The sequence below is a fragment of the Martes martes genome (assembly GCF_963455335.1).
Source record: "Martes martes genome assembly, chromosome: 6".
NCBI lineage: Eukaryota > Metazoa > Chordata > Mammalia > Carnivora > Mustelidae > Martes > Martes martes.
The window spans coordinates 15,728,400-15,756,378 of NC_137893.1; the positions used below are offsets into that span (position 1 = coordinate 15,728,400).

The window sequence follows — 27,979 nt, forward strand, 5'->3', positions numbered from 1 at the left end:
CTGACTGAGCCACCCAGGCATCTGGAAGAGATCTTAAAGTCTTAATGTCTGTTCTTCAAAACAGAGATTAAGAAAATTCTTTTTAACAGAAGAGAACTTTACAAATGTTAATAACTATTCATGTTTAACGGCTGTGTTTATAGTTCATCACAAGCCTGATTTTTAATATTTTTCTGCCTTTCCCCTAAGGATTTATGTATGAAATTTACACAGGGCATCGTTTTTCTACTCTCATTTGGTTCTCTAAGTTGACGTTGCAAGGGGCACTTGGGTGGCTCGGGTGATTAATTGTCTGCCTCTGGCTCTGTGGATCCAGCCCCTCATTGCTCCCGGATGAGCAGGGAGCCTGCTTCTCCCTCTCCCACTGTCACTCCCCTTGCTTGTGCTCTTTTGCTCACTCTATCAAATAAGTAAAATCCTTTAAAAAAAAAAAAATCGACCTTCCACAACTTCCAGAAAACCCCACCTACTTTCAGTCTCAGGGTGGAAAAGTTAAGATAAATCTGACGGATCCTCAGTGTGAGGTGTAGAAATTCTCCACTTTAAAACACTCTCAAGAAAAATTTAAGTTATTTTCTTCTGTATAAAGAAAGTTAGGCAATATATATTTTTGCTATGTTGGGATAGGATATTATGCTTATATTTGGAAATAGAATTGCTTAAACATGGCCTATAATTACCAATTTATATTAACATGCTTCTGTTCTCTGTACAATTTTTGTCAAAAAAACTTAGAACATGGAGTTACACACACACACACACACACACACACACACACACACAAAATCTGAATTTGTGCTCCCAAAATTTTAATTTTTTTGATTCAATAATGAAATATTTAAAAAGATGTCTTCTGTTACTACAGAGTAAAAAAAAAAAAAAAAAAAAAAGGATAATCTAGTGATTGATCTAACTTAGCCACCTATCAAGAAAACACATACCATCCCAGACACTAAATTCAGTGTTTTAAAAGTAACCCAAAGACACAGAAAATATGCTGTCACTGAAACATGGTGTATCGTCATTAACCCTGACCCATTGTCTGCCTGGCTTATAAGACAAGACACAGTTACAACACAATGTAGTCTGGAGAAATCTTGACATTCCTAGAACAAACACACTAATTCACACTGTAATTTACTTTGTACTTTACAAACTTTATTAAATAATGAGCATTACTAACTTTCATTATCTTATATACAATATTTAAACTATCTTTTCCTAGATGCATTTTTTTTTTGCACAAAGAGTAGGTGAAAAGTGAACTTTAAAAAAAAATTGAACCTTCAGTACAGAGCCCTAATAAGAACTTGCCATACTTTTAAGTACATATAACTCCCCCCCCCAATTATATACAATCTTACCCCACCTCCAAATGAAACTATCTGAAACAGAAACATTTAACTGGTAACTTTGAGGAAAAATACAAACATGATTATACATATACACACAGCTCTCAAAATCTGCATCCTGGTTGACAGAAGTGGTCTATGAAGCTGAAGCCTTGTCCTAGAACGTAAAGACAACCACACCGATATTTTATACAGCAAGATATCCACCTTCATGCGGCAGAGAATACTCCTGTAGGTAACATCGAAGCCGTGTAATGAGACACTGGTGTGATGAATTAATAATGTCTGAGAGTAAGACACCACCGTAATATATGGATGATATAGAACTGGGGCTCATACAAACTAAAAGGCAAAAACAGGAAACTCCATTCTTAGGACAAGAAGAATCAGGTAACTTTGTTTTGCAAACCCACCTGTGACTACCTCTTGCAAGTCTAAGAACATACTCTCCCTACAGGGCTTGTCTTTTCTGATACTCTTACTCTTGGAAACTTGTATTGAGTTTAAAGAAAGGCAGTGAAAGCAGGAATGTTTCTAGAACCATGCCATTCAACATGGACTTGGTTTTATAAGCTGCTAGAAGAAGGAAGTGTATAGAGAAGCAAGAAACCGGGGTTCTTTTTTGTTATTTAAAAGGAAAAAACAAGTGCCAGAATGTCACATCTGATGTTTCATGGTTAAGAAAGAGAGGCACAGGACTTTAAGAAGAGGAAAAGAATTATGGTTAGAGGTCACCGATTGAAATCAGTATCAGAGATTCCCTTTAAATAGAAAGCCCAGATCCCCTTGATATCAATGAAAACTGAACTCGCTGGGGAAGGGGTTCTAGAATGTAAAATTGCTTGAAAGTAGAATACAACATTCTTGTTTGAGAAAACATCCTTGTTGGACTGACAGGAGTCTTCCATAAAACAGAACATTTTTATGAAATAGCAACAGATCGGCCTTCACTTTTCTTTTTTGGTTCTTTGATTTTTGCTTTTTACTCATAAGGCCTTGCTTTTGATTTTCTGTTCCCTTCCATAAATCCTTAGATTGGTCCCTGATTATCACAACGGACTGTGGTTTGCAGACCGTAATGACAACATCAAAGAATATTAGTCAGAGCCTAGTAGCCAAAGATCCAATTCTTTTATGTGCCTCAAAACAATGAGAAAAGGCCCCCATGTTATGTTGAGTTTAGCAAATAAATTTCATCGCAGCCAACAAAATCCTCAAGGCGGGGATCAGGTCATTGGTCTGAGGTACAGAACTCGGGAAAGTACACATGAAAAACTGCTCTGCAAAGGGTGGCCCTAAAGCGTTTTAGTTTAGCTCATGGTTTACTTTGTGTTGATTAAAGATACGCACAAAAATACTGCACGGAGAGCTCCTTTTTCCACCCCTGCCTTCGGCATTCACAGGAGGACAGCCCCAAGCTGTCCCCATGCTTTCTAACAGTTAAGTCAATTGCATTTTCTTGGTCATAGTTTCCTTGGAGCACTGGAGGAGATCGTTCCTTCGACTCCAGCCATTAAAACTAAACACAACAAGCAGTACATTCTCCAAAATGTGTCCAGGAGTACAGGGAAGGATCTTTGCTTCTAGAGAATCGGTCTTGCTCCCTCCAACGTCCCCACAGCTACCCGATTTCTACGATACAGTGAACAGATGTAGGAGCAACCCACGCAGAGTGGGTCGGGCAGGGTGCACGTACACTCCAACCAGAGATCTCTAGCTTACGTGATTCTAGGGTCTTGTCCCGAATGGAACCAAAATGGCAGGTGTAATGAGCATAATCCTTTGAACAGCTTTAGTTTCCCTTCCTCTTTCAAACAATGTGGAAAGGCCTCCTTGCTGCTTTTGGGTCCTAGAATCCAACTACTCGTGGCTGCTGGAGAGGAGAGGACTACTACTGTCTTTCTTAGACTCTGGGCACTCTTCCCAGGACACAGGAGAAACTATCATGGCCACCATGTTAAAAAAAAAAAAAATAACCTAAAAATTTTCAAGTAAGATTGACTTACATGAAACATGAAGACAGTCAGTGTCAGGAAGACACCCCGTGAGAGGCTGACCCTGGTCGGACAATACAACCCCGGCTGCCTTGGCAGCCGTTTCTAAAAGTTGTGCCGTGGAAGAAAGCATGGTTGACACTCCTGGGACATTACAAAATTGTTTTAATCTGGGACGTAGAAAACACCTCCCGGGATCTGTCCTTCACGAGCCCCCCGTGACGTGGACTCGGGTGACTTCTCCAAAGAGCCTCAGGCAAAACTGCTTGAACTGAGACACTGAAATTTTTCCCTCAGCGACTGGACGATGTTTTGCTGGTTGGGAGACGGCCCCCTCCAGAGATAGTCACTCAGTTTGTCCGGGTCGCTGTAGGACGCCAGATAGGGGGACATCCCCAGCTTGTCGCTTACTGGCTTTTTTGGAGAGCATGGACTGTTCAGGGAGTAAGAGGCGTCGTTGCTGCAGGCGCCCTCCGAAAAGTCGGCCTCCACAATCCGTGGGTCAGACGTCTTCCTCCGGCCCTGGGAGAGCTCTGCCTCCGACTCGTCTTCTTCTGACTTGATTTCCACGTAGTCGTCTTCGTCTCCTTCAGTCTCTTTGAAATTGGAGAAATAGTTCTGTGTCGCTCTTTGGGCATTTAAGGGTAAACTTCTATTTACTACCAGAACCTTCTGGGAGTCTCGGAGCGTGAGATCGGAGCGTTTTTCAGTGCCCTGCTGACAGGAGTCAGCCAGGCCGGGCCGCACATCCTGGTGACTCTCACACCTCGAACTTTTGTGTAAAGACAGCAGCTGTTTCTTTCCCCCCTCCCCGGGGTAGTTGATGGAGTCCACCGACTTGTTTATCAGGATAGAGGAAGAAGACTGGGACCGGCTGTAAGGCTGACATTTACCACTGAGGCCTGTCCGACCCAAAGAGTTGTAAAGGTAGCCCTGGAGAGAGTGCTCTTTGTTGGGCTGACTGACTATCACGCTGTGTCTCTGCACGGAGCCCAGCAGAGGGTCGGAGGACTGAAGGGAAGGCACAGAACAAGCCGTGGACAGCTGTCTCGGGATGCTTTTCATATTGATCTCTAGAGTGGGATGTTTTGACTTCAAGTCTGGCTCCGGCCGGGGACAGAAATCCACTAATTCTCCATTACTGTAGGTGGAATGCAAAAGCCAGTCCTCGCTGCTCTGTTGGGCCTGGGAAGGTGATGGGGACCTGAGGCTGCGAGGTTCTGGAGGGCTGGCCCAGCCATCCTTCTGAGTCTTGGAGGGAGTCTCTCTGAATACGATCTGGTCGTACAGTTGGGAATACTCAGCAATCCTGGCACCTGGAAGGCAAATACGGAAACAATAAACATACAGAGGACTAGTTCCACACGCAAAGATTAAAAAAAAAAAATCAAACATCCTAATGGACCGATTTTAAAAATATAAATAGACAGGATCTTTATGTCTGAGGATGAGTCATCACTGACTACTACATCACTGACTACTAAGCAATGCGAACTCAATAAAATAATCCATAGTTTAATAAAACATAAAATGTAAAAAAAAAAAAAGGTCCCCTACAGGTTCATTTAATCTGATCAAATTCTGGATTATTTTTATTTTAGGTCTGCCAATGTTCGCTGTTTGTAATGAAAATTCCTAGTGTTCTTTATAAGCATGAAACTGTGTCAGTGCTAAAAAAAAACAAAAAAAAAAAAACAGGCATCATAAAAACAAGAAGGTCAGTACTTAAACCCTGACCAATGACAAATAACTCAAGTAGTCAGTAAAAGGAAGATGACACAATCCACCAAGAAGTAGCTGCCCCTGGCTTCTCACTAGTCTTAAATGCTCTCAGACAAGGACTCCCAGAAGAGTCTGCTCCTGGTGGCTTTTCCTGTATTTCCATCCAATGCCACTGTCTGGGAAACCGGTGTCTACAGGAGGCCCTCCCTTCCAGGATTTCAGAACCATGTCTGTTGACTGAGCCACGTCTACTTTCCTATCCCCAAGAAGCCAGGCACTGAGGTCTAGGCCCCCAAGGTATTGAGAATGAATCATCTGTGTGTATAATTGAGAGTGTAATGCTCTCTAGTATTTGTCCAGAACAGAATTTGACTGTTATGTCCATGAAAGCTACTGCCACTTCAGATTCAGCTATGAGGCCAGTCTCCCTTCTGCTCCACTTCGGAGTACACAAACAGTGGAGTACACAGACATTTCTAAAGACATTAACAGAATCATGCTATGGATAGAATATTCTCTTGGGTCTGGAATGATTTAAGAGACAGAGCCCAGAGATGTCTATTTCAAGAGCTGTCCCCTCCCCGCTGCCACCACCATCACCCCAATCCAGGTATCCACACAACTGCCCTAGAACCAAAAAATTCCATGCATCCTATAAATTGCCTAGACCACGTCTCCACAGTCTCCACAAAGGGAATCTCTCCATATATGATGACCAGCAAGTGATATGCACTTTCTTCTTAAGCTATTTATATTTTTAGTGACCTACTGTTAGTAAATTATTCCTTGAATTTAAATAAAAAATTTAGTTGGGTTTCTGCCATTTCTTTCGACTCTTATCTTCTATGAGGACAGATGACAAGCGCTGTTATTCTGTGTGCATTTAATTGCAACCTTCTCAGACTGTTTGCCTCCCAAATCCCCCAAATCAGGGTAAAGTCATCTGTTTAACTTCTCATAGAGCCTACATTCAGATCCTTCAGGCTTTCAAGTCCAAATTCCTTGGAAGCACAGAGAATATTAGTTCAGAATTTCTAGTAACAAGAACTTGAGCTATTGTTCCTTGACTGGCATAGTAAAAACTCTCAATACCAATTAAGTTTGGCAACCCCTTACGAGACGGAAAGTCTACATGAGCACCAAAGTGTCTGTGTTAGCCATTCTGAAGCCTATACTGTTCCATTAAGTACGAAGCCCAGACAAAGGCAGCTGTACCCTGAGACAGAGTCATGGGTAGCCGTCGCATCTGAACATCAGCTACCCCTGCCCAGACCATTCTCATCTATATGATGGCCCCACGCGCGATCCCACAACTAAGTCAGGAAGGCCCTGAATTTTCACAAGCTTCCAATAAGATGGCAATTTTGGAGAAAGCCATGAGAGCTGATTGAAACATTTGGTTCAACTCTTTCAGTACAAAAGTGTAACCACAGAGTCGTGTATGAACAATCAGCTTTTGACTTCAGACGATAGCCCAGATGATCTGGAACCATGCATGACTCAAAATAGCCACAATATTTCCCATGCCTCTTTCTTCCTAATCACACTCTTCTTCCTTTGCTTCATCAAATCCTATTAGCCGCTCAAGACCCTCTCTAAGCCCTTCCCTTTCCATGAATCATTTTCTAACCCACTTCTCTGAAGTCTTCTGTACTTAGTGTGGACCACAACATTTAGGCTCTTGGCTGCACACACGATCACGGGCATGCATGCAAACATGCACACAATCTCGTATTGCTTGTTTGGTGACACGGACTAGTTTATCACTCCCGCTAGTCTATGTTTACTCTTGGGAAAACAATCCATACAGAGCACCAAGCATAATTCTAGATACGAATTGGTCTCAAGAACTACTTATTGAGATAATTTTTGGACTTCCTTCTTTTAAGCATAGTGTTAAAAATGGATGTGCTTTCCGTAAGACCATACCACAGAGAGTGACAGGCAGCCTAGAGAATCAGGGGCATAGCAATAAAAGAAGAGGAAGCAGGAAAGCAGTCTTTGATTAAAATGCTTCCCATGGATAATGCATAATGGGTACAGTTTATCTTTGGATAATAAAAAGTTGGCCACTTATTAATTTGGAATAAAAAGTATCTCATGGGTAGATAATAGACAGTGTCTATCTAAGTTTTAGAGATTTTTTTTGTCTCAGCTTGGCATAACTTGTTTGATGGCAACGTGAACAAGAGAACGGTTCCAAAGCAACAGCTGTCATTAGCTTTCTTTAACCAGATGGGTGGGAATTAGCCAGCCCAAGAGGACATCTCCGGTCTAAAAACCTTAGTATTAGTCAGGTGGATCAAAGTGGCCCATCATCCCAGTTCTGGCATTCATATCCTTTATAGAATACGTATATTCTCATTACAGGACAACCTCGGGGCTGTCTCAGGTTTATTACTCTTTTGGAAGTTTAAAAGTGTGGCATTCTTAGAATTCCAGATAAAAACTAAAAGTGATCCTTGCTGAGAAAAGTATGAGATAAACTGTTTTCAAGACAGAGGATTAAAATCAAAGTTCTGATGCTGCTTGAAATGTAGACCAAAGCATAAAATGTGATTTTGCCTTCGCTACACAAAAAGGAAAATCCCTTAAGCCTGTATGGAGTTTCCCCCCATGTAAAACATCACCAAAAAAGGGAACCCAAAGGCCTCATTGGCCTCAAAGACTATGAGGAGGGAGGTCTGACTGCACAAGAATGTTGGCATACTACAGCAGGCTCTGGACGGTGGGAGTGACTAGACCTGGACGGGTGGTTTAGAGGCAGAAATCTGACCCGGGGCCTGTAAACCCCCGCCAGAGAGTTCAATAAAGGTGCTCGAGAGTTTCAGCAGGTGAATAGGGTGCTCCTCCTTCCGTACAACACCGAGAGCAAGCTCCTGGCAAAGTGGCAAGGCCCATACGAAGAAGTCTGGAGAATCGGTCCGTTCGATTACGACGTCCTGTGCCCAGATAAACAAGAGAGAGAAAAGGAGTCATCATGTCAACTGATTGAAAGCCTAATGGGCACAGGAAGCGGTCTCGATCCACCCAGATGGAAGATTCCTCAGGTCCGAGAGATGGCAGGCCCTAGGGACATGCTCCTGCCAGACAGCGGGGGAGACCCCACTCTGAGAAGATGACTTTGGAGAGATCTCCTCCTCTTGGTTGGGGAGAATGTTGGTAGTAGCCCACCATGTCAAGAAAGGACCCAGACACAGAACTGAGAAAAGATCCCATGGGATCCCAAGAAGACATCAGTAGGCAACACCAAAAGGAGAACAAACCAAAGGTAAAAAGAAGCAAAAGAAAACCCCAAAGGGACACCTATGAATACTTAAAAGGTGGGTAAAAAGAAGACTACTCAAGGTAGTTATAAGCCTTAATGATTCAGCATTGGAGGTTTGAGTTCTGCATTTTAATGGATGGTCCAAATTCAAACAACCAGGCTTAGGTGATTACCACCCTTGAAACAACAGTCTGCTGGCATAATCCGTTACCATCAGAAACCCTGTTCTATTCTCTCGAAGCCTAGGTTCAGTGAGTGGAGGCATGGGCCACATACCACTGCTTCCAATGCCATCTATGCTCCCAAATACTCCTTTACAGGTGGAACTCAGTCACTTTTTCCATGGGTCATAACAAACCAGCTTAGCAGCCCTGGTGCTGGAAAAGGGACATGAATTAATTCCGACATATTCTTGCAGGAAGAAAAATATATGCCATCAGGCCTCTTACATTAATACAAAATTCACTTTTCACCTTTATTTAAAAAGAAGAACTCAAGAGAGATTGTAAAATCTTTCAGGTAGCCAATTCCGGTGCTTACCTTCCCTATTTGATAGGAAATTTTACTCTAGGTGTAGCTCTACATAAAGAGTAAATCTTTAGACAATTCTTAAATACTTTCAAACTTAAAAAAAATTCCCTCTAGATTCTTGTCATGTAACTTTTAATTTGTGGCTTCATTTAGGATTTGGATATCCCCTTCTTATTCTCTGTTTTTTGCAGAGATCAAGACATCAATCTCAAAGGAAGGGGGTTAGTGGCATCCATCTGGCCCAATGAGCCATGTCACCGTCCTGCTACCATCTCAGTGAGCCTTGAGATTGATCATCTGGGTTTTACTTTTAACTGGAGAAAGGTCTCCTCTCATCTGATATCAAGGTGATCCTCTGTCAGAAAATCTAGGCCAGGGATTCTTAAAATAGGGTCAAAAGGCCACATTGTTTTAAATTGCAGATCCCAGGGCTTAACCCCAGAAATTTCTCTGGGTCTAGAGGTGAAAAGCTCCTGAGGGGAGAGCCAGGGCCCTGGGATTTCTTCTCCCCATGACAATCCTGTCTCACTCGCACCCGTGTTCTTCGACTGCGATTGGGGTCTTGGTGTCAAGTTTTGTCTCTGCACTTCTTTGTAACAGAGAAAGAGGTCAAATCTTTAGCCCTCATCATACCAATATCATACCTGAGAGATCCCAGTTTTCTGCCCCACAAAGGTGGCTTGACCGAAAGAATCACACTTTTTGGAAGCTCCCCGAGAAGACCGAGGCTGTTGGACCAAGCCTGTGCACGACACCGGCTATTTTACGACAACTATTAAACAAAAAGTCAACTGGTAAGAGAAATATGTGAGGAAACGCCTAAGGATAGAGCATGACCAGCATTTAGAAAGTGGGAAAAGACTCCTTTTCATCTGTTAGGATGAGTTGGGGCATGTCGGCTGGGATTCTGGAGCAACCCTATTCCATGTGCTTCCACATCTTCAAAGCTGACACGAGCCACGACTCCTCCCAACACAGCAACACACACATGGAAAAGCTCTACCTGCCACGAATTCAACGGATCGCTAGTTTTCACACTTCAGATTGGAGAAAACTCCTTAAACCGTCACGTCTGGTAATGACAATGTTACACAAACAACAAAAGCCTCCGAGACCGAATCTTGCTCCAACCTGAGTGACTCTGTGGGCTAAGGTAGGAAAAGAATTAGGAACGGCCTCGTCGGTGCTTGTTGGTGAGGCTGTGGTCTCAGGTGGAGAGTGTGAGCGTCTGGGTGGCAATGATCTCACCGTCTCAAGGACTTTTAGAACCTGAAAGCTTTCCTCACATGCTACTTTCAAGAAGGAGGGAGAGCAGTGAGAAGGAACGTACCGATGGCGGGACCCCCTTGCTTCTTTTCTTCCAAGATGGCCGCCAGGTCTTTGTCCGAGGATTTAGGCTGCTGGCTGGCCAGTGGCTGCTCCAGCTCTGGGCTTCTCACTTTTAAAAGCTGGTTTGCCTTCTTGATCTTCTGACTATACTGCCTGGCCATCAGAAATACCCTGCTTTTCGTCTTATCTGTGGCATCCATCCCAGGGGCAGGGTTTTCCAAGTCTGTCTGGGAGAGACTGCTGTTGGCCAAGTCGTAAGGGTTTTCCAGGGCGGGTGTTTCACTGGCCAGAGACAGCCGGTTAAGGCTCATCAAGGAGCCTTCTTTAGCAATCAGGTCCTCTTCAAACGCGCAGTTGGTCCGGCCAGCTCTGCCAGGCTTGTCTCTCAGTGGCGTGAGGAAAGCGTGGCCCTCGGGAAGCGAGAGGGTAGACGCGGAGCGCGCGGCCTCTCTCCCCAGCTCGGGGGTGCTCTCGGAGTGCAGCCTGTCCGGCACGTCCTCTTGGCTGACGGGAAAGGCTGCCAGGAGTCGGTCTCTAGCTTTGACTTCGTTTTTCTTGATGTAGTTTTCCAGATCGTTCCAGATTTCGTCCACTTCCTCAGACAGTTTGTCAGAGATAGATTTATCACCGAGAGACAGGTTGCAGCTGAAGGAGTTATAGAGCAAACTCAAGTAGTCGTTGTCGGAGGGTCCCTGGGGGTAAGGGGTCTCGTCCTCGCTGAACTGGAGGCTGTCCTGGGAAACAAAGGGCCTCAGACTGTCACAGCACGTGAAGTCGGCTTCCAGGCCTAGGAAGGTGCTCCTCTTGGGGCGCGTCAGGCTGCTGCATTTGAAATCCAGGGAGGGCGGATCTGGGAGCCCTATGGTGTCATAGATGTTCTCCTCAACCATCTGGAGTTCATGTGTGCTTTGGTTTGGGGCCCGGCAACCCGTTAGAGCTCCGTCCCTCTCCGCATGCCGAGAGCTTTTCTCGGGGCCAGGCTGCGTCTTCGAGAAGGCGAGCTCTGGCGTGCTCTTGGGGCGAATGGGGTCCCTGGCTGTTGTCGGGGGCGTGGCCTCAGCTTCTTCCCGTTTAGCAACCATTAGTTTTAAGTCCTCGTAACTTATGTTGTCATAGACGTGGTCTATATCATCGAGGGTCAGCTCTATAGATGACCCAAAGGGAGTCATTCCGTCCTGCCCTTCTGTTTTAGGGTCACCCTGCCGTTCCCGTCGGGGGCTGTACTGAGAGCCACCACTGTCCCTAATTCTTATTTCAGGAGCGCACGTGTTGCTCTCGCCAGCGCTGCTGGCCCGCCTGACCACCCGGTGGCCAGAGCTGGCGGGCTCTGCGGGCTCGATCTGTCCCATGTGCCAACTGCAGGGGCGACTGGAAGTGCTGTCTTCGCACAGTCTGGCGGAGTTCAGGTCTGAGGAGGAGAAGGATGGCACGAACATCTGGTAATCATCTTCGTCATCCTCGTTCTCCTGAGGGGACCGACGACTCGGGAACAGGGCTTGTCTGATCTGGTGGTCCGTCCAGATGTTCCTGATGGCTCCTCCCCCGCGAAGCACGCTGATAAGGGCAGAACTGCTCGGCTGGCTGTTCCTCTGGGCGGGAGATGGTCCCGTCGAGGTCCGCTGGGGAGACCCTTCCTCCCTGGAAACCTGAGGTGGGTAGAAACATACTGATTGAACTTCGGCGACATGGACACATACCATATGACACTCCTCTGGTTTTACACATTGTCTCTCCCACTGGCCTATAATAGTCTTAAAGCAAATGATCGGTGAATAGTGTTGATTTTAATGGAGTTGAAACGTACTTCGGATTTTTTGCAAAAGGGGCAGGGAGGACAGGAACTGATATTTACTTAGAAATAGGCTGGGCCACGTGCAGAAATTCTCCACACTTAGCATTCGTAATCGCTCTGTGACTTAGACAAGATTGTACTAATTTCACAGTAAGGAAATCCAGGCTCTCCGCCGTGGGTAGAAAGGCTAGGACACAAACCAAGTCTGACTCCAAATCCCTCACTCCAACGCAGGGAATCAGCAAAATTCAGAAAACTCTTAAATACTTCAAATAATTCTGATGTGCCCTTGGTAAATAGCATTCTATAAATGAACATATATAGGTATCAAGGGCCACTGTATCTGGTTTCTATTTGAGGCTTGACGCAAGGAGTTTTATTGTGGTTTCTGGTATACCAGAAGCCTCTGTCAGTAATCCGACTGCGCACCTTAAGGCTTTCCCTGGGACCTGCGGACCTGCCATGTACCTGACTGGCATTGCCTTGGTTTATGGATTCTAGGTGAAGAGGCTTTGTTGCAGACATGTAACTTAATCCACTAGTGAGCTAATGAACGTTTTACTTTCTTTCAAAATACATTTAATTAAGTAGTATTTAGATGCCTGTTAGGAAATAAAATATGAGTGATGTTAATTTCTAATCAGAAAACCAAACCACACACATGCACACACACACACATACACATGCGTGGCCTTGGAATATGTATTCTGGGAGAAATGTGAAGCTGTTATTAAGAGTTTATTCCTTTTATAAACTCTTTGACCATTAGTACATCTCTTCTTCCTGCATTCAGTATTGTTCGTTAGTGTTATAGGAGATGGGATTTGACCACTAAGAAAAAAGTACATTTCTGCACTTCTTTCTTGTCTCTAATTTTATGAGGTTTAGTTAATCCCCATATGGAGACCTGGCTTGATCACTAGTGTCGAAAGTTTCATCAAGCTCTTGAGATTCCATCTTTAGGGCTAGTGGAGTTATCCCCCACATGGTACCAAGCAGGGCTTAGCTCCGTGCTCCTGGTTTGGCTGCCTTGAAGAGCCGGGCACCTTCCACAGTGTTTGTTAATGGAAACAATGTAGATTAAAAAAAATCAAAATCTCATGCTCTATTTCAAGACAATAATGAACTAATAAATTTCAAAAGCTTCCAAACAAAAATATGTACTCCTGAAAGAAATTCACATGCTCTAATTTTAAGAAAATTACTTTGAGGTAAGAGTGCTGATTTTTAGACATTTTACTGGATATATTGGAGATACAAGTGGGGTTACTTGGGCCCTGTGCTAAGAAGTGGCGCAGTGGAATTGTGGGGAGAGAGTTTCATAACTACGTCCTAACAGATATAGGACATTAAACAAGAAACCATAATCAGTTCTCTAAGAGTTGTTAACTTAGACAATTGGTCAGTGGACAGTTGGACATGGTTTACTCTGGTCAGGATACAGTATCGACTCTTCAGCGGTAATACATTTGGATATACCTCTTCCAATTGAGTGTACTGTTTTTATGCCCCCTCTCCTAGCTTTTATCAGACGAAGAAAAGTCCAAACTTCATAGAGTGAAGTTTCATTATAGGACATGGGCTCCTACTTCTCCTACAAGCAGCAGGACCATATTCTTAGAAGGGGATTTCTGTGACCGAAGGCTAATGCTTTGAGAAGCGAGCAACCTTCGGGAGGCAGGAGCCTTGGTCTTGTGGCAAAGTGGGGTACATGTGTTACTTCCTAGATAACCTTACAGCTTTTGAGGTGAGAGCTGGGGGGAAAGGGGGATGAAGATATGGTTGCCTTAGTTCTGAGAAATGAAGCTGGGGGAGGGAGGTGGTTATAAGGCTGAGTCCTTACTTAAGTCCATCTCAAAATGTGAAACAATTATTTACATTTGGAATATAGGCTGGGGATGAGATATAGAAGGGTACCTAGAAGGGCTGCCTAAGTAAGTATTTCAAAATAAGAAATGTAATCATGCTTACCTTTTGGATGTCTTGTGCTGTTTCTGAAAAATACAAGGGTTTTAAAAGAATTTTTGAGGATTAAAAATAGTTCTCATACATAGGTAAGCACCCCTATTTTATAGGATCTTAAAACTTGTTAATAACTGAAGCCTGAGAGGTTTCTGGGTCTTTTAGACCTAATTCTCAGAAAATAACTCTCAGTTCTCCTCATTATATATCCTGCAGTGTATGTAAAAAACCAAACCAAAACAAAACAAAACAAAAACCAAAAAACCCCAAAACCTTACGTACATCTGAGGGTCAAGTTCCTTTCTTAATCCCTGACAGCAACAGACCAATGTATGTTAGGAAGTTTCAAAGTTTTCCCCCCAAAGATGTATTTTGCCTGAAATACATGCCCTAAGCCATGAGAATCACTTAAACACAAGACCATGCTTCTATTAATTTTTAATAATTTTATTGGCCTTCCCTGAACGATACAGACAGCATTTATCACTGGGGGTCACCCTGGCGCTGTACTAAGCAGCAATACAGGTGGGTTTCTAGGGGACCTGAATATTGCCACATCCTTGCAGATACCTCGATGATGCGTGGCTCACCTTTAAACAGGATTCAGTTATGGAAGCATATAAAGTAAACAGTGATCGAATCCTCTCCATAGATCCCACCCGGTGGAAGTTATCATACTTGGCAGTTTGATGGTCTTCTTCCCAGCTCCCATGCCCACGGACCCCAGCCCACCAAAATGCACGGTTTTGTTTGTAAAATAAAGGTGCAATACAGCATTACATTCCCTGCTAAATGTGCATGGACATGCTTGTCAGTAGGGAAGGAGGCACTCCATTCTTTCTGACATTTCCAGAATGTTCCACGTAGCAATCCAAGATATACTACAATTTAACTCTTTCCCGCTAGATGGGCATTTTATGGGCTGTCCTCTTACAAATGCTGCAAGGAAGACACATACGCAATTTGATCTAGCCACACCTGGGTGAGCCCTTCTATACAGGAAGTGTATACTGTGAAATTTACAAAAGTGAAAAAAGTGAAATTGTTGAGTCAAGGGCAGATGTGGATTTTAAATTTAAATGCTCCAAATTTTGCTTCAAAAGGTTGCAGAAATTTAGACACCATTTGTTTTGGAGTGCCTGTTTTTCTAGATTTTTTGGTGGAGCTTACAGCTTTCCTCTATTTATCTCCTTCAAATGTATAGATTTTCTGATTACTAACATGGATGACTGTTTATGAATTTTATTGACGGTTTGTGTTTTTTTCTTGGGAACTGCCCAATTATATTATCTGCCTTTTATTTTTATTATTCTTTTAAAAAAGATTCTATTTATTTATTTGAGAGAGAAAGAGAATCTGAAGCAGACTCCGCCCTGAGCATGGGGCCTGATGCAGGGCTCAATCCCATGACCATGAGACCATGACCTAAGCAGAAACCAAGAGCTGGATGCTAAGGGTCTCAGCCACCAGGCACCTCTCTACCTTTTATTTTTATTTTTATTAAAGATTTTATTTATTTATTTGACAGACAGAGATCACAAGTAGGCAGAGAGGCAGGCAGAGAGAGAGAGAGGAGGAAGCAGGATCCCTGCTGAGCAGAGAGCCCGATGCGAGGCTCGATCCCAGGATGCTGGGATCATGACCTGAGCCGAAGGCAGAGGCTTTAACCCACTGAGCCATCCAGGCGCCCTACCCCTCTACCTTTTAAAAGAGTCCTTTGTCTTTTCTCTTTGATGTGTGGGATTTCTTTACATAATAGGGATATTAATCTTTTTCTGCCAGTTATCTATACTGCAGACATTTTACATCATTTGGCTTTAAATTATATAATGGGGTACTATTTTTTTTTAAAGATTTTATTTATTTATTTGACAGAGAGAGAGAGATCACAAGTAGGTAGAGAGGCAGGCAGAGAGAGAGGAGGAAGCAGGCTCCCTGCTGAGCAGAGAGCCCGATGCAGGGCTCGATTATAATGGGGTACTATTATAGACATTAATAAAATCTGTCAATCTGTAATTTATTTGGTGTTTATGTTTTTGTATGGTTTGACTGAGTAGAAAGCAGTAAGAATGAAAAAAGAAAAGATATGTTAGGACTTACCACTGGTCTTCAAAACTTTATGTGACCTTGAGGAAGGTTCTAGGAGGAAAAACAAGGCCGCCATCATTTGCAAGACCAAATCAAGGTTTTTTTCTTTATAAATGAATTATTAGTTTACAGGCAAATTATATGAGCTCTAGAAATTTTTTTTAAATCAAATATACCTAAATCCCCATCACTTAGTGATACTTAACGGCAAGACATCCACTCTGACAAAGCTGTAGGGTAAGATTTAAGTTGCTCAATCAGGGGGGTCACATAACAGAAAACTACCCTCCCAACAGCTAGTAGAGCCATTTCCTTAGCTTTAACCACCACCGATAAGGTGACAGTGTTCAATTTTATGTCCTTCAGCCACTCCTCTCCCAAGCCTCAGACCTCTAATGCTAACTGTCCATCTGACGATTCCCAATGTGCCCCCAGACCAAGCAACCCAACATGCCTCAAACTCACCAGTCTCCTCCCATCACTGTTCTTTAATCAAGTTCTCATCCCGGTTGTCACTGACATTACCAGCTCAAGTTAGCCGTCGGGACATCATTCTAAATTTCTCCTGTTTTGATCCATCATAGTTCTGTGGGATCCCAATAATGGCCCCCCTCCCCCCACTGTCTTAATTCAGGCCTTTATATCTCTCCCCAAACTAGATGGAAAGCCTCCCTCAGTTTCCACATGAAGGCAGAATTCCCTTTTTATTTTTATTTTTTAAAAGATTTTAGTTATTTATTTGACAGACAGAGATTGCAAGTAGGCAGAGAAGCAGGCAGACAGAGAGGAGGAAGCAGGCTCCCTGCTGAGCAGAGAGCCCCATGTGGGGCTTGATCCCAGGACCGTGGGATCATGATCTGAACCAAAGGCAGAGGCTTTAACCCACTGAGCCACCCAGGCGCCCCAGAATTCCCTTTTTAAAAGGCAAACATTCATTGTTGAAAATCCTTCTGTAGTGTGCATGGTCAAGCTCATACCTCCCACAGCATTAGCCGCTTCTCCTGGTTTACCTTGCGCGCCTCTACCTCCATCCCATGTTCCAGCCAGGTTGCACAACTGCCACTGGGGGTCTGATCTAACGTATGCTGGCTCAAGTCTCAGGGCCTTTGCACATGCTAGTCCTGTCCCAGCTGGCTCCTTGGCCCTCAGACTCCATCCCGGGTTTTCTGCTCTGAGAAGCCTTCTCTCTCCTTCCTACACAGTTAGCCCCCCTCTCTCTCCTTTGTCTTTCCACATTTTCGCTCACTTAGCCTCTACCACAGTCTATTGTGGACTGGTACTTATTCACCCTTTTTTGACTCTCCCACCAGACTATAACCTTCTCAGAAGCAGGAATCAGGTGTATTATTTCTTCTTGCATCCCTGGTCCTTAGCACAGTGCAAGGGGTTAGGTAGGGACTCACTAAATACTGATTCAAGTCAAAGAAAGATCTGAGGGCTGAGAGAATACTACAGAGTCTGGTTCAGCAAACACATGTTACAAGTTTAGGCTTGAAAAGTCTTTCGTATGTGTCATTGACAGGATACAATTTCCCCCCAGTGGTAGTCAACAAGTTTTAAGTACCTGCATGCTAGTGGTAAGATGCTATGCAAAGCAAAATTAGTTGATTGGTATGTTTTATGTTCTGCAGAAAATAGAGAGTTTAGAATGAAACTTTTCATTCTAAACTTTTTAGTTAGAATGAAAGCCTGACAGTCGGACTGAAAGGATCTTTCATTACTTGTCCCCCTAGATTATTAAATTTTTTATCACAACCCCCTATTTACCTGACTTTCTTCTCAGCCGATATGGAGCAGAACCGTTTTTAGAACCACACAATGCTTTCGTCTCCCTGTCAGGACTATAACAGAACCCAGGATAATCTGAAAAGATAACCACACACACCGATAAGAAGGAGGGATTCTGTGACTTCCCAGATGGGTAAAACTTGTCTCGGCTCTCTCTGGATTTCTTCTTTTTCATCAGACATGTTACAATTTCTCCTTCCCATAACTGGTGTTGAGTAGGTATCACGGGACTTTTGGGTTACATTGGGACTTCCAGGAATCTGTCAGCAAGGTAAGCTGCCTTTTTTGCACACGTGTGTGCTCTCAGGCTCTCTCTTACACACACACATGCATGCACACATGCAAGCTCTTTCTGTGTACTCTTTTTTCCCCCTCACTAGCTTCTAGAAAGAGCCATAACCATTGTCTTTACCCTTTGTAGGAAGTTAGTTAAAACATATGAGGTATCATTAACCTCCTACTGCCACCCAGGATCATATGCAACTTGATGAGTCACAGAGGTCAGAAAACTCTATTAAAATAAATGTCACTGGAGCTGAACTTGTCACACGGCACCGGACAGGCTGTGGTGACCCGCCGCAGCAAAGGCTCTGTCAGGGAGGGTGGAGCCATCTGGAGAATTCCATCCCAGTCCAGTTTTGCCAGGCAACTGTGCCCCACCTGCTGGTGGAGGATGTCAAGCTATTCTTCCCCAATGGAAGCTGTCCTCCAGGGCGGGGACTGTTAATATTTTTCTAGACATTGTTCTTTTGAACATTTGATGAATGCTTCAAGTTCTCTTACCAGAAAAGAGATTTTCATTTATTTTATTTTATTTACTTGAGATAGAGAGCAAAAGTGAGTGAGAGAGAGAGAGAGAGTAATGAGTTGGCGGGGAGAGAGACAGAGAAAAAGGGAGAAGCAGGCTCCCCACTAAGCAAGGAGCACAATGCAGGACTCGATCCCAGGATCCTGGGATCATGACCTGAGCCGAAAGCAGATGCTTAACCAACTGAGCTACCCAGGCACTCCAGGTTTTTCATTTAATTTCACAGTTTATGTCTTTCTACCTATCTAAAGGGTACACAGAGTTTAGATTAAGAAAATTGGATGCCTGGTTGTCTCAGCTGTTTAAGCATCAGACTCTTGATCTCAGCTCAGGTCTTGATCTCAGGGTTGTAGCCTCAAGCCGCTTGTTGGGCTCCATGTTGGGCATGAAGCCTACTTGGAAAAAAAAAAAAAAGAAAGAAAGAAAGGGGAGGGGAGGGGAGGGGAGGGGAGGGGAGGGGAGAAGAAAAAGAAAGAAAATTGGGTCTAATCCTAAAGTACTCTAGCCCTTTCACTGATCATCTGAAACCTGAGGGTAAACAATTCTAGGGTTTTAAGAGTGTCCAAAACCCCAGAGAGTTTTGAGGATTGTAAAGACCACACATGTTTGTTCAATGACAGTGGCAAAGTTACATAAATGAGGTCATTTGGCCCAATGGACTGGCTGCTTTGCTCATACCCAGCCAAGTCCAAAGTCAAGGCAGGGCAAAGGAGGGGATGTTCCCAGGCTGGGTTGCTCCGGCCTAGTCTTGGGCCTGGAAGAAAGGGACATCGAACCAATTAGTGGCTCAAAATCATTCTACAAACACACAGAACCTTCCTGGTGTCCACGAACTTGCCCGGAGGCTGGGAATGAGGACTTGGTGCAGGCGGCTTCAGACCACCATCTTCCTCCGTCTTTTCTCCTAAATCGAACATGCTCACCCATGACCTTACCTTCTCTTTGAATGTTTTTATTTAAAAACAAAAACAAAAACAAAAACCTTGACACTTTCCCCTGAATGAAATGGGAGCTTTTCAAGAAGTCAGGGCAGCGGGTCCCAGCCTAGCCCTCTTGTAGGGGTCACCTCTCAGGAGCTGTGGGGCATGACATGGGGGCAGGGGTCTCAGCCACGTGGTGGGGATGTTCATCTTTCGACCTCATGAATGCTTCTTGTTTCCCTTGCAGAGCTAACTGCCAGCTGCATGGAGGCGACACGAATCAGTGTTCATACCTGGGGCAAGAGTCCTCAAAAGTTATTTCAAACGCTGTAGGGGAAAGTTTTTGTTAGACCCAGTTGTTAAGTCTAAAGCCATCAATTCTCTTCTTACTCTGTTTAATCTGGGAGAGAACAAGGATGTGATAAATGCTGTTGAACGAGGTTTTAATTTTATAGGACAGACCTCACCTCTATTTATTTCCTGCATGTTTTCTAAGCCTAGAAATACAATCACACTTGTGGGGCTGCTGTAATTTCGAAATCTGCATCAGGGAAACTGTTAACGATCTTGTTAACGATCTTGTTGGTGTGATTCGTGCAGGTAAACAACATAGATTTCCCTCTGAGGGGCTGTGGTGGGAAGTGTGTGGAACCCTGATTCCTGGTGGTGCTGGAAGGGAGGGTGAGACTTGACCCTGGCAGCAGGTCTTACATTCTTAGTTGATACAGAGATCTGGACACGTGGCCAGCCGTCAGGTGCAGATAAACCAGGTGAAATCAACATACAAGCAAACCAATGTGTGAGGAAGAGATCATGCTGTCTGCTGGCTCTGTTTGTTACCACAGTGAACAGAGAGCTGCTCCTTTCTTAAAACTGACATTTGTATAAATTCTAAGCAGAAAATATGATAGATGCAAGGAGACAAAATTTCAAATTGTATTAAGAGAATGAAACTTACGAATGGCATCCATTTCAAGTATTGCTTGCTTGGCCTGAAAGAAAGAAAGAATCGCTTTAATTGCAATTACTTTTGGTTTCTTCTTTAAATTACCTGTCGTCATACAGAAGACCTATATTACCTCTAGATCCTACCTGAAGAAGGGATTTATGAAAAGCTTTAAACAACTCATTATTTCTTTGCGGCACTAACGCATAGTTCAAGGGCTTCAAGCAGACGAGCGCCCTCCGGTGGGCAGCGGACGCTATGCAATGGAGGCACCAGCGCTAAGCTCACAGCCCCCATCTGGAAGGAAGCCACAAAGGGCAAGACAGGACCCACCCTTCAGGGTTGCTGGTAGACGCACATGATAGGCACTCAACCCAATGGAATTACCACCTGCCCACCAAGGGACTGGGCCAGATAATCCTCTGGCTTTCTTCTCCCCTCCACCCCAAAATTCGCAGCTTTAAAGCTTTAAGGCTTCTTTTCATTGTTATTGCTGCCAACGATATTAACGTTTAGGGAATTATAAAAAGATAGTTAATTATCCTAACATGAATCCTGTGGCCTGAGGATGCAAAGAGGGGAAAAAAAATTACTTTAAGTAGCCTATCTTGCCCCCTGTGTCATTTTCATAGTTCAAGGGTCCTGTAACTTAACCTATAAACATTGGGCGAAAAATCACCTTAAAAATAATTTGGTTGTATTTTGTCACACTGCACTGATAGTGCAGTAAAAAGGTTTAGGGTAACTGGTAATATTTAGTTTAAAAAAAAAAAAAAGGACAGGAGGGAGGTTAAAAAAAAAAACCTGGATGCAACCACCATAAGTTTGAGAAAACAAATGGTTAGATTTTGATGACATTGATGTTTTTATTATAGAATCAGTTTGAGGTTACTAGTTGGAACTAATTTCAAACACAGATAGGAGCTCAATTTCTGTGAAGTGCGTTTCTAGAACCAGGGGGATATATAAAATGCAGAAGGTGGGGCGCCTGTGTGGCTCAGTGGGTTAAAGCCTCTGCCTTCGGCTCAGGTCATGATCTCAGGGTCCCGGGATTGAGCCCCACAAGGGGCTCTCTGCTCAGCGGGGAGCCTGCTTCCTCCTCTCTCTCTGCCTGACTCTCTGCCTACTTGTGATCTCTCTCTGTCAAATAAATAAGTAAAATCTTAAAAAAATGAAATGCAGAAGGCTCTACTTTTATCTTTATTCTCAATCTAGAGCAGAGTGAGTGTGACTATCATGTATTTGAATAAAGAAAATGCTTATTTCCAAGAAGTTTCCTGGTATCTATAGACTTAGGCTTTAAGGACTTAGCATTTCCCCCACCCCCCATCTTGACATTTAATTTCAGAAAAGTACTATTCCTACATTTTCCTCTAGGAGTCAGCCAGGGACCATCACTGAATCGAAAGACCGGAAGGAGGCTGGGAGTCTCAGGAATGAATTTCCAACAGCTCATGGCAACCGCGTTAGACGGTAAGGCTTTTTTGATGTTTACAAAAATTTCCCATTAGGCATTTCTTTTGTTTACTAGGAATAAACAGATTTTGAAAGCTTTGGAGAAAAAGATCTAAGAAGAAGTCTTGAAGAAAGAAGTGAAAAGTTCAACTTAGTAATAAACCTGCTTAAATAAAATAGAAAATTATTATTACATCACAGTGGATCAAGTATATTAAATAAATGTATCTTCATTGCCCCTGGGAGCACTGTGGAATGGGGCTCATGCTTGCTCTGTGCACCCAGACAGACCTGGGTCTGACTCAGGCTCAGTCACGAACGAGCTGTATAAATGTGGGCAGAGAACTCACACGTTGCTGAGTTTCTGTTCTGACTTTTCTAGAATGGGGAGAGTAAGACCTTCATTAGAAGGTGTTTTGCTGAGGGCGAAATACAAAGTGGTCAGCCCACTGTAGGTGTGTTCAAGACGTCGTCGTGGAAAAAAATAATGTTTAGATTCTAAAGGTCAGGAATTTGGGTAAAAGAGTGCAGTTCTGTTGTGACTGTTGGAACCATGTTAACGCATCAAGGGAGAATGGCCTGGAACACACAGGTCTTGTGTGGGAGAAAGAGGACAGGTACGCAAGCCGGTCTGGTTTTGTAATGGCCTTTGGGAATCCTTTGGCAGCTCTGATTTTCCCAGGAGACAGGTGAACCGTGGGTGGGGCCTATCAAAGCCACTCTGTCATTGCTCAGGGTGGTGCGGGGCACAGGGCCAGCAGCCGGGTAACTAACCACGAAGAAAACGCAGTCACCTCTCTGCCTGACTTACCTCACATCTCACAACGCCCTGATGAGATGCGACTCATGCTTCGCTCCAACACACACCTATGCACACTCATTTCCCGGGCACCAAATCGAGGCGGACAGCCCCGGAGAACGAGCTTCAGATACACAGAGCAAAACAGGCGCTCGTTGCTCAGAAATGTCCCTGTTCCTAATTCTGCAACCCTGCCACCCCCAGACCGATTCTCATGACCACCACCCCACCTTCTGCTCCACTTCCCTCCTCCCCCAGCCCAGCAAGGGCCCCTTCACCATCCATAGGACGATCCATTCTCTACCTGCACACTAGCTCCTAGCTGCTTTATCTCTGATCGCCCCTTCCTTCCACTCCAGAACAGCAACACACAGTCACAGCGGCCCCCAGGACCTTAGCAGCGCCCAAAGCTCTCCAAGTCCCCTTTTCAACCACAGACCTCTGTATTTCCATCTCCCCACCTTTCAACTCCTGCTGAGCCGGTGTGTGGGATCTGAGGCCCGCGGTCCTTCAAGCCATGCCTGTTCTCTCTGTTGACTGCACACTCCACTCAGCTTGGAGCTCATGCTCAATGCCTGTGCCGACTGGCACCCACGTTTCCCTGCTGCTAAGCTTCCCCTTTGGTGGCTCTGCTGGGCCTCACCCCCTGTGCCCTGGTTCCTTGATGCTAGTTTCCAAGCCGCTGAGCAGATTTCCGCATGACCTCAGCACACTGATCCACGGTGACCCCCCTCCGTCGGGTCTCGGATGAACAAATTATTGTAGTCATCCTTAGAGACTGGTCCATTTCCTTTAGTGTTCTGAGCCTTGCCACTTTCCCTCAGGCGCCCAAACCCACCTGGGATCCCCCCACCTGGGCTCCCTCAACCCGACACACGACATCATCGCCAACTCCTGGGAAATCAAATTCTTTATCTTCACGCGAGTCCATCTCAAAGGTTCTCGGCCCTGAATCATCTTTCTTCTCCCCCAGCTCTGGGAGGGAGGTTTCCACCTTCCCGGACTACTCTCTCACCCAGCGCTCCTGACCCCACCCTCCCTGCTTCCCAGGGGGGGGTTCCAAAGAGCACCCCTTGGCTTATCGGTTCACTTCCTTCCCGCCGCCCACTGTCGCGTCCACGGTGTTTGCCTACGTCGATGCCTCGCTCTCATCTTGCCCCCGCTCAAGCCGCCACCTTGCATCTTTCCTGCGTTTGTTCCAGTCTGCATTCGGTCTGCGGCTTCTCAGGTCCGCATTTCTCTTTAACGCCCTGCAAGCTCTCCCTGATCTCTTAGTTGCCAAACCCAATCTCTGACCCTCCTGTTTGAATCGGCTGTGACGTCCCGTCTGTGGCATTTGAGACTCTTGCTACCGTCTTCTTCTTTGAGATCCTTTCTTTCCTTTGTCCCTACGCCTGTCTCCTTCGGTTTTCTTACTACCTCCCTGCTCATTCTCCCCACCGGCTTGCAGGTCACTGAGATGGGATTCCCAGGGGTTCTCTCCTGTACACACTTTCATGGGCCGTCCTAGCGAAGCTCAGGGCGTCAGTGACTGTGTCGAGAGCCTCCAGATCCGCAGCTTCCAAGACCTGAATTTCCACCTGGGCTGACTCGCCTCCGCACACGCTACCCTGAGAGCTCCTCCTTGCTCCCACCCAACTGGTTCCTCCCCTTGGCAGCTTGTCTCAGGACTCAGCACTGTCTCCTGGGCCCAACCCCTGACTCATCCTTGACTCCTATTTCTCTCTCTGTCCTCATGCACCTCGTGCGCAACTTACGTTCCCTCTGCCTCGGTGAGAGCTTCTGCATCCGCTCCCCCTCTGTTGCTGGGGCTCCCGGAAGTGCCCCTCGCCTGTTTTCTAGACCACCGCGGTGGCTTGCTGATTCTTCTCCTCCCGCCAGCGTCCCTCCTGCAGCTCATTTATCACCCTGTCCCTGCAGTTACACGCTCAGAACACAGGGGAGATCAGGCCAACCCCTTCATCCACAGCCTTCAATAGTTTCCTGCCACCCAGACAGTCACACTCCTTGGTGTGTGCCTTCAAAGACCTTCGCCGCCCAGCGGACTGCCTTCCGCCTCTCCAGCCTCACCGCCTGCTGCATCTCCTGAGGACCCAGCCCCTCCACCGAGGCACCATCTGTGGGCTGCGAACAGGGTGCACCCATTCACATCTCCTTGTTTTTGTTCATGCTGTTCCCTCAGCTTGGGTTTCCTCTTCTTCCACTTGATAAAAACATTCCTCATCCTTCAAGACTGAAGTAGGTGAGAGTCATTTCCTTCCTTTCCCCATTCGACTGTAATTGAACACTTTATCCTTCCAGAATACTTGGCTTATACCTCTATTAATTTATCCTCTTTAGCAAACAGTTTCTTGTTTATATGGCTGACTCTCTCATGGACAAATTCCTTCATAACTGAGTCTGTATCTTCTTTCCCTAGCATTCCCACAGAACCTAAGCTAGTTCTGATCGCATTGGGTGCTTAGTGGAGCTTTGAATACTTCTCACAAGTGTATTCTACTAGTCCTCTAAAGATTTTCTTGTAGTCTTTTCCTTATTTTTAATTTGCTCAAGCCCCCAAAGAAAATGTAACAACAACAACAACAAAAACCTTTGGGGCACCTGTGTGGCTCAGTCAGTTCAGCATCTGGTTCTTGGTTTTGGCTCAAGTCATGATCTCAGGGTCCTGGGATCAAGCCCCGTGTCAGGCTCCAAGCTCAGCAGGGAGTCCCCTGGAGGACTCTCTCCCTCTCCCCCTGCCCCTACTGTGCTCTCGCTCTCTCTAAAGTATATTAATAAATATTCAAAAACCAAAAAAAACAACCTTTGACAATTTTCCTATATGTGAATCTTCTTAATGTACCTGACGGGTTGAGTTGATCCCATCTGTATCCTTTCTTTCAATTTTCTTTATCTGGAAAGTGAACATTTATTCCTGGCAGGCTGCCTTGTGGGACTTGAATTCTTTCACATTTCCCTGTTTGTTGACCTCATCGTCTTACCTTTGCCGGAATCTTGGCCGCATGGTTCTCCAGGATCAGCCTCTTCAGGTGCAGAACCCACAGGCGCTTGTCCTGCTGGGACTTAGCCTACCAGAAGGCAACGTGGACAGTCAGACGACTCGTGCCTCCCCAACACACAAGACTAGACCCTCTGATAACCCTCTGACAAGGTGGGCAACACGCTGTGCAGCCAGAAGGCTCTGGAAAGGCCGGCCAACACACGGCGCTCCTCCTTCCCAAGGGCGAGCCCCGCAGGGACGGGAGGACCCGGCTGTTACCTGAACTGTGTGCTGCAGCTTCGGGTTCTTATAGTGGAAGACGCTGAAGCTGAGCGGCTCCTTCGGAATCACTTCCACAAGCATGAGGTTGCCGCACTGCGCAGGACAGCAGAGGGAGGGTGAGGCACGCTTGGAAGAGAATGGAGCAAGGCCCCCGCCCCCGCCCAGTGCTCAGACCTACCAGGATGTGGGCTTTGTACGTGAACGTGTCGTCTCTTTTCTTTGTGATGAGCAGCAGCTTGTCAAAGAGGAAGAGCGTCCGCTCGTTCTTGGCACGCTGGATGCGAAAGGTGCCTTCCAGCACCAGCTCCCCGTAGCTGGTCAGGTCTGGCCCCTTCCAGTTAGTCAGCAGACTCTGTATCTCCTGGAAAAGTGACCATTCCGGGGGACTAAGCAAGGAGGTGGGAACACGTGGCTGCAAGGACATGGTGGCCCATATGCAGACTCAAGAATGGAGTCTGACCATCGCTGATGAGGTCTAAGGGATCTGTTTGGTGTCCAATGGTGTCGAACGATCCATGACCTAAACCCATATATATGGGTGCTGTCACTTAAGGGTTAACAGAAATGAATCAAGTTGCTAATTGCTGAGTTGCCAATTACTTATTTCCATTCCTTGATAATCCTTTCCTAGGGCTGCTGACAACACTTAGGACTCTCAAAAGCTGGGTAAAGAGGACACAGGTATGTGACCTTCTCCAAAAGGCGTCTTTCTCTTGACATTCTCACCCATATTCTCTGCATAAAAACCTTCAGAGCTACTGACGGGCAAACCTTCTTCCAGAAACTGAAATCCATACTATATACAAGTGACTCAGAACTAAGGGCAGTGAGAAGCCATGGAAGATGCATCTTAGAAATTTCCTGGTATTAATCCCATTTGTTGGGGGAAGGGAAATGAAGTTGTCACCGCCACATTTTTAATGGCACTTGATAAACATAAACTGAGAATAGGACTTTGAAGTGTCTTTGGGATGTGCTGTACATCCACACCAATGTTTTTTAAGGAAGCAGATATTTTGCTGTTTTGAAAAATGAAAATACTTGCAAACAGCATTTAATTAAGCAGCCCAGAGGAGAGCCCCAAATTTCACTGGTTGAAAGTAGAAATGGATAGGAATGGAGATAAAAGTCTGGGCCAGAGCCTGGTTTAACAGTGTTTTCAGAATGCCAAACAGATTTCTAAGATGTGAAAAACCAACCAGTCATTTAGCCATTTCTGAATATGCGATGGATGTTATGTCCGCAGAACATGCAGCTGACGACACATGAAAGATTTTCTGACTATTCTAAAAACCAGACATGGCCTGGAAGACTAGAATGTCACCTTCGCTCGATTTCTGAGCATCAGTGACTTCATACCACACTCTGGCTGCCTCTAGATGAATCCTAGGGTTTTGTTTTGATTTTTGAGCTCAATAATGTATCTTTTTTCTTGAGTTGGGCATAGGGGCTCCGCACAGCATGGAGTCCCTCTGGGCTTTCATGTCTCACTCCAGGGACACAGAGGAGTCTGTGACCAGCTTCTAGGCCCACATGACCTTTTGTTTTTATTTTTTTAATTAAAAAAATCTATTTATTTATATGAGCATTTAAAATTTTTGCACAATCAGGGTTGGGGTCGGGCAGAAGGAGAGGGAGAAGCAGATTCCCAGATGAGCAGGAGCCTGACACGGGGCTTGGTCTCAGGACCCTGAGATCATGACCTGAGTTGAATGTAGATGCTTCACTGACCAAACCACCCAGGTGCCCCAACCTTTTGTTTTTATTTTTATTATTTAAGATTTTATTTATTTATTTGACAGAGAGAGAGAGAGAGAGCATGCACAGCAGGGAGCGAGAGAAGCAGACTCCTAACTGAGTAGAGAGCCAGACGTGGGACTCATCCTAGGACCCTGGGATCATGACCTGAACCGAAGGCAGATGCTCAACAGACTACACCACCCAGGTGCCCCGACCTTTTGTT

The 27,979-nt window shown here is 45.1% G+C and overlaps 1 protein-coding gene across 1 annotated transcript in view; it reads right to left on the minus strand.

Moving 5' to 3' along the window:
- Positions 1-1,139: 1,139 nt before the first annotated feature.
- Positions 1,140-27,979, minus strand: part of PLEKHG1 (pleckstrin homology and RhoGEF domain containing G1) — a 128,033-nt gene continuing 101,193 nt past the window's right edge. The window contains exons 8-16 of the mRNA XM_080805229.1: positions 26,195-26,377; positions 26,014-26,109; positions 25,736-25,822; positions 20,513-20,546; positions 17,806-17,901; positions 16,051-16,089; positions 13,960-13,982; positions 10,198-11,842; positions 1,140-4,662 (exon numbers count right to left, since the gene is read on the minus strand). Of these exons, the coding sequence (XP_080661355.1) occupies positions 3,599-4,662; positions 10,198-11,842; positions 13,960-13,982; positions 16,051-16,089; positions 17,806-17,901; positions 20,513-20,546; positions 25,736-25,822; positions 26,014-26,109; positions 26,195-26,377 (3,267 nt within the window). The 3' untranslated portion in view covers positions 1,140-3,598. The remainder of the gene's footprint in view (positions 4,663-10,197; positions 11,843-13,959; positions 13,983-16,050; positions 16,090-17,805; positions 17,902-20,512; positions 20,547-25,735; positions 25,823-26,013; positions 26,110-26,194; positions 26,378-27,979) is intronic.